Here is a 12917-nt window from a genome sequence, read left to right on the forward strand (position 1 = left end):
TTTTTTATTATGCCTATGCTTCACTAAAAGTAGTTTTAAAATAAGTAGTATATATTTATAATCCATTTTCACACAGCTATAACAAGGTTAATGATAGGTGAGAATAATTATTTCCCAAGTTTGGTATTAGATGGGATGTCTGAAATATCTTTTCAGGAATAATTTCCTCTGCAGTATAATTAATAATTTTTTGTTTAGAGAACTTACTTTGGCTAGCTAAAGGGAACTTCTAAAAAGTCATAATTTATGCTGAAACTTTAAAACAAATTCTAAATATTCAAATTCACAATCATTAACTGATGTATCTCTACTAAAATAGTTGGTCTCTCATCAGTTCTGGTGTTTTCTTGAGGATAAATGCCTAGAAAAACAGGTTAAAACAATTTTAGCTGAGAATGAAGATGCCAGTTAATAAACAAAACCCGACAATAACACCCTAATAAAAGCAAACTCTTTTCCAAAACCTTTACGAAAATCTGTTCTTTGAGAGGGAAGTTTCATGTTGTTCTACAGAACACTTCTTATAAGATCAAGCTGTGAATCCCCAGCAGAACCTCAGCTGTTCCAGAAATACAGATAAAATGCACAAAGAAAAACAATACATTGTGTCTCATCCCTTCTGGAAGTTATGGTCTATTCATCACCGTTCTTGGTATTGCCCACCACTACCAGCTTCTTTTAATCAACTGCTTTATACTCATTCTGGTAATTGCTTGTTATCCATTTCCACACCACTGGCTTATTCATTATTTCCAGCAAAACAGTACAGACCTCATTTTTTGAAAGTGATTTGTATACAGCACATAACATAATTTCTTTTTAATTTTAATGGAGTTTGATTGAAGTTTAATTCAAATTCAAATAATGCATTAGAATTTTCCTTTCTAAATTCATTTCAGTATAAGTGGACTCTTTCTTGATTTCTTTGAAATTATAGTGATTTAAAAAGAAATTGGAATGAAAAATACTGAAATCGAAAAGTATTGAAAAACATAATTTCACAAAGAAAAATTTGATATAAAATCAGAAAACAGTGATGCAGAAAGAAATTTCTTCCTCTTTCAATACACATTCCCAATTTTTTGTATTTCTAGAACAAAAATTACTTTAGAATTACATAAGTGTAGAATACATACTAATGGTAGTCAGAATTAATTTCATAACAATATTTAAGAAGCTTCTAAAAACATTAATTTCCAAAAATAGCTGTAAATTTCTAAAAATTAAAATATTGTAATTTCAAAAGAAATAAGTGATTTCTTAATTTCTGTATGGAAAACCTTCCATTTTTGATAAAAAGTAAATGTATTCTTACATCTTCTAAAACAGAATTGTTACAAGAAACATATTGCTTTCACAAACACAAAAGATTAAACCTTTTTAAAGGTTGTTATAAAAGTATCTATTATTCACAGTGTACTTTTTCTGAGTTATAACTATTCTAAAATGTATATTGTTTGAAACAACCCCTTGATTTTGAACTTTAAAACAAATGTAGTAGAATTTATATTTTCGAAGAACTCTGACAATTCAAGAAAGTAATTTCAGCCTCTACAACAAATTGTTTTTAATATCATATGTTTTAGCTGGTGTTTATATTTAATCATGTTTGGAAAATTCTTCCTGAAATCATTTAACTTGTGAAAATTGAGAAAATTGGTTTAGGTAATTTTAGAGATTTGTATAGCTTCTTTATACTTTGGGAGACAGAATAGTTTGACTGCTTCAGATGGGGAGGAAAAAACTTAGTCGAATCTTTTTTTTTTTTAAGTCCTTCAAAAACCTCTGAGGAGCATATAAAACCACATTAACTATGTGGCACTTTTCCGTTATAAATTCATTCAGTTTGACAGCATGAGCATATAATCCCCCATGGTAATCTCTCCTGACATCATCACACAGAAAGGCAGCTAGAATACTTTTAAATGACAGAACAAGTACATATGCTCCCCAAAAATATTTGGAGAATTTGGGATGAAAAGGTGATCTTGCATTGAACACTGTTTAATAGAAGAATGATAAACCAGCACATTTGAGCACAAAGGTAAATGTCAGAGTACTGCAGAAATCTCTTTTCTACCATCATTCTGAATGTGAGGCTGCATATTTATCTGGCCAAAGGACCCGGTGCCCCTCAGCCCCCCCTTGCAAACAGCACAGTTAACAGAGCCTGACAGCAATTTAAAGATCCAGAGATCTTCAGGGGGAGACAGTAACCAAGGCTTCACTTCTCCCTCCCAAAAGTGAAACCTATTGCATGTAAAGTGAGACAATTAACGCCTTTGGAACCTGGGGGGGGGGGGGGGGGGGGGGAGGGAGGGCGTTGTACCAAGCTTGTTACAGCTCCTAAATATATGGGGAAGGGAAGGATAGGATATTAAAAAACAAGGAAATGAAGGGAGATAGTGAATGTACGAACCTTATAATGAGATGTGATTTTTCACATCTTTTAAGAACAAATATTTGATCTGCGTATTTGAATCTGTGACACTTTTACATTTAAATATTATGGGGTTTGCTGTTAACTTCAGCATATTTTTCTAAAAAATCATGGACTTAAGAAGTTGATGAGGAACTTCTGTGATTTAAACGAAAATATATTGTGAGTGTAAATTAAGTCCTTGAAAAGTATTCATGGTCTCCTGCAAAAACTCACATACCACTGGCCTTTTCCTTAAAGGTGAGTGGTACCAGCTTCCTCTTTTCTCTAGAGGAAATCAGGGGTCTCCCTTCTGCCCTTAACCAGTTTCCCCTCGCTGGCCCTCCAGGTGCTGCTTCTAAACCTCTTAGAAAGAGGAAGGGCATGTGGAATTGCTGGGGTCAGTTTTGAAGTCAGTTTTTTTTAACCTATAGGATTTCATATATGCTGGTTAGCACTGTGAGCCCAGATAGAGTAATTAGAGCTTCTTTCTGATATTATTTTCATTTGTACAATATCTTTTTTTTTTGTTTTTATAAATCAGTGTAGAGCGCCAAGTTCTAGACATACACTTTTAGCAGTTATAAAACCACTTAGTTAAATTACACTTCTCACTGTAAAAGGGGATTTGGGTCTGCTCCTTCCCAGTTAAGCCAGTGTATAAGGTGGTTCAGGAGCTGTATCATAATCATCCTTGAGGTACAGAAGAGCATGTGCTAGAGGGTATGGTACCTGCTAGAGGGTAGGGTACCAGCTGGGAGAACTGAGAACTGGGCCATATGCTTTTTCCCCATGGAGACAGAGTTGATTGGTATTTGTTTTGTGATTTTTTTTTTCCTGCAATGAATTTCAGTATTCGCGGGAATTGGCTCCATAGAGGATATTCTCTGCATCAGAAAACGGGCTGCCCATGCACCCTACTTTGCACACCCTGCTCTCCTTGCCCCCGTGCCCCGTGCATCTCCAGCAGCAATTCTGTCAGGGCAAAGACTTTGCTGTGATTGGGGGTTCTTCAGCAATGAAGTTTCTTGATGCTTCCTGAAAGCATTCATGGGCGCTTACTTCCTGCCAGAGCTCTGCGCTGCCTGTGAATGGAAAGTAGCAAATTAAAAAAAAAAAAAAAAGAAGAAAAAAAAAAAGGGGGGGGGGGAGGGTGTGGAAACCGGACACAAAAGAATTCGCGTTTTTCTGGAGGGGGGGGAAAAAAAGAGTTATTTCCCGTGATGGAGGCGTGGGGGGAAAACCGAAACCCCAAAAGGGTTATTTCCCAGCGCCTCGCACGCTGAGCTCTAGGAATGAGTCAGGGCTCTCAGTGCTGCCGCAGCCGGCTGAGCCCGCGCCCGTGCAGCGCCGAGCGCGGCGGGGCCGGGCCGGGGCCGGGGCCGGGCCGGGCCCTGCCGGGACCCCCCGGGGCGCTCGCCCCGGGCCATGCCTGGCCGCGGCGCTCGCGGCGACCCTTGCGGTATGCGGCTGCCTTTGGCAGGGGCACATGAAGGATTTCATTGAGTGTGAAGACAGAGAGCAGAGACAGAAAGCAGAAGGAGGCGGCTGCAGCCTTTGTAGTCGGGGAGGAATGCGGAAATGTTGAAGCACTATGTCAAACTTTTTTGAAACGGGGTCAAGTCACATTCAGCCAGCGTGGGAAAGCAAGGGAAAAAAAAAAGTTGAGGAGAGGGGAAAAAAAAAAAAAAAAAAAAAAAGGCAGCAAGCTGCTGCTGCTCCCAGGCAGAACAGAGGCCGGGGGGAGCGAGCGAGGAGCGGCAGCGCAGCGCCGGGGCAGCGGCGGAGCGGCGGCGCCGAGGGCCGGTGCCCGAGCCCCGCACCGCAGGCTGCGGCCGGCGGGGCTGCGATCGTGGCGCTGCAGCTCCCCGGGGGCCGCCGGCCGCGATTTTTATTTTGCGTTTTCCTTTTCCCCGGGCAGGGTGGGGGCGGGAGGAGCGGGCTGGGGGACGAGTGTGAGCTTTTTCTACGCCAAGGTGCAGCCCGGCGGCGGCGGCGGCAGGAAGATGCGAGCCGAGGGCGGCCGAGCCGCGGATCAGCTACCTGTGTGGCCCGGGCGGCCGCTGCCGGGACCTGCCGGAGACATCGCCATGTGAAGGGGCAGACCCCGGGCCGGCTCTCCACCCCGCCTCGCTCAATGGGAGGTTTGTGTTAGAAGAGGACTCACCCCCTCCCTCCCCCCCCCCTCCACCCCCCGGGGCTGAGGATTATTTGGGGAACTGGTGGCGGTGCAGGCGGCCGTGGCGCACACCAGGTAACGCGGGGCGCCCATGTGCTCCGCGCACCCGGCCCCGCGGCGTGGCCCACACGCCGCCCCCTCCCCGCCCGGCCCCGGAGCCCACACCGCGCACCCCCCCCTCCCCGCGGGCGGCACCGCGGACGCGTCCCTTCGGCGGCCGGGCCGGGGCAGCGCTCCCCGCCGTACCACCGCAACCGCCTCGGGGTCGGTGCGGGGGCGCGGAGGGGCCCGCGGGGGAAGGGGTGCCCTCAGGGGGAACCGCCGGAGGGGTTCCCTCGGCGTCCTGCCGAGCAGCGGAGCCGGGCCCCCCTCCCCGCCCCGTCCGCTGAGAGGAAGCGCGGGGACGCGGCTCCCCGCGTGTCCCCCCGCCGCCAACCCCCGCCGCCTGCGGGGCGCCCGCGGAGGGGAGCTCGGCGGCGCGGCGGGGGCAGCGGCGGCCGGGGGCAGCCCCGGTGCCCCGCCGTGTCCGGGGAGGGCGAGCACGGGTAAGTTTCCACGCGGCCGCGCCGGGGCAGAGGCCCGCCGGCCCCGCCGCCACGCACGCGCGGCGCCGCTACCCGCCGCTCGGGGGCGCCCTGCCCGCGGCGTGGGGCGGGAGGGGGCGCGGGCGGCCGCGCCGGGGGCTCGGGGCGGGCAGGGGAACCCCCGCACACCGGGCTCGGGCAGGGGATCCCCCCGCACACCGGGCTCGGGCAGGGGATCCCCCGCACACCGGGCTCGGGCAGGGGATCCCCCCCACACCGGGCACGGGCAGGGGATCCCCCGCACACCGGGCTCGGGCAGGGGATCCCCCGCACACCGGGCTCGGGCAGGGGATCCCCCCCACACCGGACTCGGGCAGGGGATCCCCTGCACACCGGGCTCGGGGCGGCCCGCGCTCCTTGTCGCCCAGTGATGCTGCAGGCGGGGGAGGCAGGGCTGCCCGGTGGCTGGGGCGGTGCGTTGGCAGCTGTGCTGGGGACTGAAGCCGGCGAGGCAGGGAGCCGCCTCTGGCTGCAGCCGAGGAGAAGGGATGAGCAGTGGGCGCAGGTTTCCTTCAGATTGCGATTTTCATCTACGCTGCGGAGTAGCCCTGGAGCTTTGTGCTTGAATTCCGCTTAAGTAAGTCGGAATCCCCGACTCACCTATCTGGGACTCATTCATTCTAGCACGGCAAAAATGTGGTGTAGGAGAGGGCTACAGTCCTGGAGATCACTGTATTGCTGTGATAAAAGGGTCAGGGGAAAGGGAGGAATTGATGTGGAGCTTTGTGAGGGGAGAGGATTTGCCCAGTCCTGCAGAAAGTGGATGAAACTGGATGCAGAAGGAAGTGTTTCTGCTCTCCAGCCTCATGCATTCTGCTGCAGAGCATGCTGTTCCTGAAGACATCTTTGACCATGCTGCTTTGCAAAGAGTAGCCAGTGACACATGTAGCAGTATCCACAGCCAACACCCGTGCTTGTTAATGAATTTGCTGAAGTGCATATTTCTGAATTTACTTCAGCACATAATGCTTCATAACCTGTTAGTGTCATCTAAATATGCATGTATTTCACCGCTCCATAGGCGCTTTGTTTCTTGCGATGTGGTCGTGATCTTTTCATGAAGGGCTTTGCACAGGAGAGCGCAGACCAAGGCAGAAACCTCCAATTGCTATTATTTACAAGCAAGTGACAATAATAATAGCAATATACATATCCAGGACGCCACCATGTTCAGTGAAGAAAATTTTGAGTCCTGAAATCCTGACATAAGTTCTTGGATGTACACTTCCTCTCACAAGTGCATAGTTACCTCCCCATCACGCATGTGTCACGGGGTCATCATCTTTAGGCCATTCTCAGTAGAACCCTCAGCATGCTGTTGCTCTGTAGCCGAGTGCCCGGCCTTCTGCACAAAGCGTGATAACTTTGTAGTGTATCAGCCACTCCGGGATGTTGATACATATGTCACCCTCATGGTTCACATCTTCCTTTCGCCACGATTTTGCTTCGCATAAAGCTATCTACTGTATTAGCTTAATTTTAGCAGGTTTTGAACAACGCAAAGTCATGAAGTAAACTAAACTCACTTTTCTTGCTTGGTTTGTCCTCAGATTTGTTTGGCTTTACACAGGCAATGCTCCCAAAGACTGTATGATAATTCCTGGTGGCCGAAAGAGGAGGGACATTGTGGCCAGTACAGAAAAGGAACGAGAACAGGAGGGCAAGAGCTTCCTACGGCCTCTCTGGCACAGGTACCAAGTGGGTGGCCTGTCTGCACCCAAGCAAAGTACTGGTTTTCAGAAAGTAAGTGAGACTGAGAGCTGCCTCGAGGCACTCGGAGAGGAGGAAGAGGACTGGTGCCAGCATGGATAAGGACAGCACAAACCTGGCTGACCAGCAGTATGAATGTGTGGCTGAGATTGGGGAAGGAGCCTACGGGAAGGTGTTCAAAGCCCGAGACTTGAAGAACGGAGGTCGCTTTGTTGCGCTGAAGCGGGTACGGGTGCAGACCAGCGAGGAGGGGATGCCGCTGTCCACTATCCGAGAGGTGGCAGTTCTGAGGCACCTGGAGACGTTTGAACACCCCAACGTGGTCAGGTGAGGAAGTGGGGCCACTGTCCTGATCAATGGGGCCTGGGTTTAGTACATGAATTGCGTAAGAGTTTGGGGCCATAAATGGAATGGACACTAGTTTGGGTTTGTGGCTGAAGTGAGCACTAAACTGTGTGCATGAAGTGTGGTTTGAGGTTTCTACAGGCCGTGGTGCTGCCTGCCAGACCTCACCTCATCCCTGTGCATTGCCTCCCACACACACAAACACCCATCTCCAGAGGCATAGGTGTGTGATTTAAGTGTTGGAATGGATGGGCAAGGAGCCATATATATACTATTTCCTCAGGCATGAGAGAAAATGAAAAAAACCCCAACCTCTCCCTGGTTTTGTCTGAACTATTAGTACTGCTAGCTGCAGCTGTTTTTTAGCAGCTCTGTTCATTATAGAAATAGCAAGAATAAGAGCAGTAGTGGAATGTGCATTCTGCCTTTTTAGATGCTTTTATAGAGAGCTATATATTATCATGTTAAAGAGAAGCAATGGCTTAAGACTTAAAGCTTTCCAGGCAGCCTTATGGTTGAGTACTGTTTGGTACTAATTTTCACCACGAGCTGCTGATGTGTGCTACCAAGAGGGCAAAAGTGCAGGTGTCAGACCTTGCTCGCAAAATGGTGGCAGTGGTCCCAGGATGTCCTTTCAGTTGTGTCAATGGCGTAAATTCTGGATAAATGGCCTGTGCTCTCAATGATAAGGCTAGCCCTATTGTAACCTCTTACATTTTTCTGTAGCTAGAAAGCTTCAGTAGCCTTTGAGGGTCTTTTATGAAAATTATGAGCTTCAAGAAGTAAGTTTCACTTTGCAGATACCCGGATTGAAACTGGTCAGCATCTTGCTGGTGGTGCTATATTAGCAAGGGTATTTCCCATTCTTTGTGTTACTTAGGCACATATTGCACAGCAGAAGGAAAACATTTTTGTACTTCACTAACACCAAGACTCTTTCAGTCTTAGGGAAATAGACACTCTGAACTTACAGGTGAATTTCAAAATGCCTTGCACATGCAATCATCCTTTTTTGTAGGGTCCGAGATCAGGAGGTGTTTATTAGGTCCAGGAGGAAAGATGAGACAGAAGAATAATATTTAAATTACAAAAGTCAGTTGGAGAGATGAATTAACTTTTGTTCATTTCAAGGCAGTGTAATGTGACAGTCTCCTTTATGTCAAAACTGAATAGACAAAGCATATGTATTCTGAGATGCTGGTCATGGAGTGTATGTCATCAGTGTCACTTCAGTGGGACACATACAGGCTGCAGCTCACACTTCCATTTCCCATCAAGCAAATCCACAATTCAGTTAATAACCATTATTTTGGCTGGCACCTAATAATGCCAGAGGCTTAGTCAGTATACTTCAGAAGTAGGCATCGTGTTTGATCACTGTATCAAGTGGCTTCGTTTAGAGGAGCACACACAAAGTTCTTCCTTGGCAGTAGAGGGATAATTGGGAGCTGTCGAAATCTTTGAAATGCAGCCCATTCATTTATGGGAGAAAATGAGGATTTAGTTGTCCAGGTTTAGGCATTTATATATTTGAAAGCTAAATCCTGTTTGGGAATAATTGAACATAATATTTAAGAATTTTTCTACCATTGACATCTTTTCATTTGATATAAAAGACCTTTTTAAGGGCTTTCTAATCTTGAATGCAGCTAAATAATGAGAAATACAGTTCTTGTGTTTGATGAACTAACTATGTGACTGCAGGCTTCTTTTGCTTGATTTAAGTGCAGTTGAATGTCAACAGAGCATTGTATAAATACATCGAAGCTTCAAATATTTTTACAGGCTTGAATGAAAACTAATTCTCTGCAAAGCAGTGAGTATTTCAACCAGCAATATGATAATGTAATTTCAATATAAAAATCTGTGCATGTGTGTTCCAGGTCCTCATAGTGGTGTTGGGAAGCCTGTACCTTTTTGCAATAAGCAGCATTTCAGACACAGGGCCTGGTTGGTAATACATCAGGGTGCCTGGGACTTTGGTTACACACCTTTTTCCACAAAAAGCCAGAAGATAAGCAATTCCAAACATTCTCTCTTCTAAAATGTGAGGAATGCTATTCAAAAACTCATTCTTTTGTCCATATTTTTAATCTGTAGAGCACATAAGGAGCCCGCTGGAGTGACCAGAATCATGGTCTTCAAAAGGAAAAATCATTTGAAAACATTTAAATGTCCCAACTCTGTTACAAAATATAGTAGAAAAGTTTGCAGTTTATTGAAATCAAACATCTGTTTTTGTATTATGTAAATATACTCAGAAAAGGAAATACTATGAAAGAAGTTCTGCAATTTTAAGCAGCTGATCTAATTGTACTTACTTATTGAACATATTATGCTCAAAATATTTTAATTGTTTGGGCATGCATTCTGGAAACTGCTATCATGGCCAGGCTAATAAATAAAAACTATTCCAAATGCATTGTCTGCATACTGGATTAAAATGTACATTGTTTTCACAGCACTGGGATAACAGCACAAACACTTTATACCAAATATTTTTGATTTTGAGGGGACATCTAGTTTTTTTCTGAGTATTACAAGCAACTATTGAGAGAACTATGTTGGAACTACAAATACTGTGTTGTATGTGTTACCTCTGAGTAGTGGCATGTGTGATCCATGAGTTGCTCAATGCAAACCAGCAGCCATTCAGTGAGTCGAAATTTAGTCAGACTTTGTACGGATGAGCTGCACAGGCCTTGTGCTCCACTGTGGTACTCTGGCATCAGCTGACAACAGAGATCACAGGCCACATTGACTTAGCCTGAGTGTCATTTTCAATTCAGAAGGGAGCTCTGGGCTTCTCCAGAGAGTGCAGTAAGTGTCTCAACAGCCCAGGAGTTCTCTTTTGCCATGAAGTGGTGCTACATGTGAAGAACAGTTTGCTAAGGAAAGACCCAGTACTTTCTAGGCATAGGTAGAGCTCTGTGGCTTTGCTGGTCATAGAACCAGGATTCAACACTAGCGTTGCTACTCCAGCCCAGGTTGGTCTTAAACAGTTATAGATTCACTTCCTCGGGGAAATAGTTAGGGCCGAATTGGCTTCCAGTGCTTGGCACTAGGGTTGGAAGAGAATTTTCTCCATCAGGGAGAGATAGCACAGAATAAATTTAAGTATATTTATCATGTTTTTCCATGCTACTGCTTGCTGATTATGAGAGCTTTGTTTTGTGTTCCTTTGTTCCAAGTCTGTAATTTCCATATTTGTACAATGAAGAGATGCATTTTTCGCAGCACAGTTGCTTTGACAGAGATAGATTATGAAATTAGGTAAGACTTCACTGCAGAAGAAAGCAACACAGGGTGCAAGAAAAGAACCAAAGGGAAATAAAATCTTCATCAGAACACTGATAGTAATGAAAATCTCTGTACTGTAATGGAAATCAGGAGGACTGATCTAAAACTTTCTAAGACTGTTAAGAATGGTGTATAGATAGGCATGGGAAAAAGGCAGTTAAGATAATTGCTGTTTGCTTAAAATCCTTTTGTGTTCACATTTGCCCTTTTTATATAGCTCCTCTCTGCCAGGACACCTTACTCTATTCTGTTTATTTTTACAAAACAAAGTTAAAAATAGAATCTTCAAAAGTAAAACTTACTGTGAATCAAGCTGAAAATAGCTGTGTTGTGGGCTTGGAAAAGTCCCTTGTAGCTGATAGGATGATCAAGGGGCTCCTCTAGCTCACCTTTCAGATAATAAGATGTAATGCTTTAATAAAACTTCAATACATACAGGAGGTAAATCTGACAAAAGTTGGTCGAGCACTTACATAGCTTAGTGCTGTTCTGGTTGGAAAAAATGAAATATATGTAGATAAAGAACCGACTTTGCCAGGAATAGATGACCTATTAGATTCAGGAAATTCCTGTGTGTAAAACCCTGCTGCAAGATATCTGTAAAAATGCGTCTTGTGATTATAATGCTAAATTCAGCTGTATCTTGCATTCATTTTATCTCTCTCCTGCTGGTAATCAGATGAATAATTTTCCCCAAACCTTAATCATCATCAAACTGTGAATTTGCACTCTGGGATGGTGATATGCAAGACAGACTACTGTAGTTCTTGGCATACTTGTTTTCTATTATATTTATATTTAACAGTTTTTAATAACGTTGAACCTTAAGCAGATGGAACAAAATGCAAAACTATATAATTTTGCTTCTTATCTCATAACTTTTCTTTTATAAATACAGCTTCTTTAGTATTTTCATGGATTAGTAACTATTCAATTTTAAAATAACCAAAATTGTATTGAATATGACCTATTAAAGTATAATCTAATCTAGGTTGTTATTTCAAAGGTGTCAGAGATCTTGCCATTCAAAGTGATCATAACCATGGGAGAATTAAAAATCTTTATTATCTCCTTCCTGTTACGTTGCAGAATATATGCCCCAGCTAACTGACTTAAGTTCAACAGAGTGATCCGCTGTGATCCACTTAGCTGGAAGTCTAAATCTATTGCTCATTCTTTTTTTGCATACAAATCAGTGCAGGGGAGCACAGTAATTATGACTGCTTGCACAGTTAGGCCATGTTCAAGTTTTTATGTTATTTTATACCCATTGAACTATAAATGGCATTGTAAACTGCTCTCTGTGGTACAGCAGTCGTGTCGTGCTGCTTTTTCCCTGCTTTTGCAGTCCAGTGGTCCATGCTGTTGTGTCTTGGTTTGCACTTGAGCACTTGGTGGAGTCCATCAAGTGATTGTCTTGGCAAGGCCATGTGAGTGTTGGGGGGAGAGGCTGGTACACACGTCACTCTCCCATCCCTGCCTGTGCTGCCATAAAGACCAGCACTTGCTTGACCTTGCTCAGAGGTCCCAGAAGTGGATAAATGGCTTGGTACTTAAAATTTCTGTGTTAGAAGGTCTTTTTATAAGTGTCTTGAGGTTCACTGTCTAACCTGATAGAGCATTCAGAACATAGCTGCAGCAGATCATCCATACCTAGTTAACCTTTTGCAAGACAATTTGAACATATATTTGTTTTGCTTTTTTCTTTTTGTTAAACTGAAATGATGGGGAAGCATAGAGGAGAAAAAATTCAAAAGGCAGTAGCTAATTTTATTTCTCTTTCTAATTTTTGGTGATGCTGATGTTGGCTTCTGGCTTTATTACTGTACTGTTAATAAGTTGAAAGGATGATTTTCTCAAAATTATTGAGATGTTCCATCCTGTCAAGTGAAACATTTCTATTTTAGGGGGTGTTTGTCTCTAGTGAATTCTGCTTCCTTCCTTCTTTTTTCTGCCAAGCTAATGTTAAACTTCTAGTCTATGAGATCATTCTTGCACAGTGTGCTGTATTGTGCGATACAATTTATTTATCACTTGATATGGCATCTGGCAAGCCCCTAGAGACAAAGAAATGATGATCTTTGTATTGCTAGTGAGAAAGATTGTCTTGCATACAGAAAGAGTAAAATAAGATAGAGAGATGGAGTGCAGCAGAAGAAACTGAACTTGGACCTTGCCAAGTATTTGTGTGGCAGATGAATCTCAGCTGAGGTAGAAATGGTGGATGAGTAATGGGAAGGAAAAACTGAATGAGCTTCAGAGTCAGATTAAGTCTCACACAAACAGGATGGTCTTCAAGGCAGATGTGAAGACAGGAAGTGCCTTGGCGAGGGAAAGGCATTTCCAGGCTATAGAGCAGTTCTGGTCAGAAGGCAAGGGA

At 44.5% G+C, this 12917-nt stretch overlaps 1 protein-coding gene across 6 annotated transcripts in view; it reads left to right on the forward strand.

Moving 5' to 3' along the window:
- The first annotated feature begins 3766 nt into the window (after positions 1–3766).
- LOC136297565 (cyclin-dependent kinase 6) overlaps positions 3767–12917 on the forward strand; it is a 155605-nt gene continuing 146454 nt past the window's right edge. For 2 of the 6 annotated variants that reach the window (XM_066197556.1, XM_066197575.1), the window contains exons 1-2: positions 3847–4563; positions 6733–7219. In XM_066197556.1, coding sequence (XP_066053653.1) covers positions 6987–7219 — 233 coding nt within the window. In that variant the 5' untranslated portion in view covers positions 3847–4563; positions 6733–6986. Of the gene's footprint in view, positions 4564–6732; positions 7220–12917 lie in introns of all 6 variants that reach the window. The other 4 variants (XM_066197547.1, XM_066197566.1, XM_066197582.1 and 1 more) reach the window with 3 other exon arrangements.

The sequence above is a fragment of the Chamaea fasciata genome, unplaced genomic scaffold, assembly GCF_029207755.1.
Source record: "Chamaea fasciata isolate MVZ Bird 193981 ecotype frontalis unplaced genomic scaffold, bChaFas1.0.hap1 SCAF_1, whole genome shotgun sequence".
Taxonomy (NCBI): Eukaryota; Metazoa; Chordata; class Aves; order Passeriformes; family Sylviidae; genus Chamaea; species Chamaea fasciata.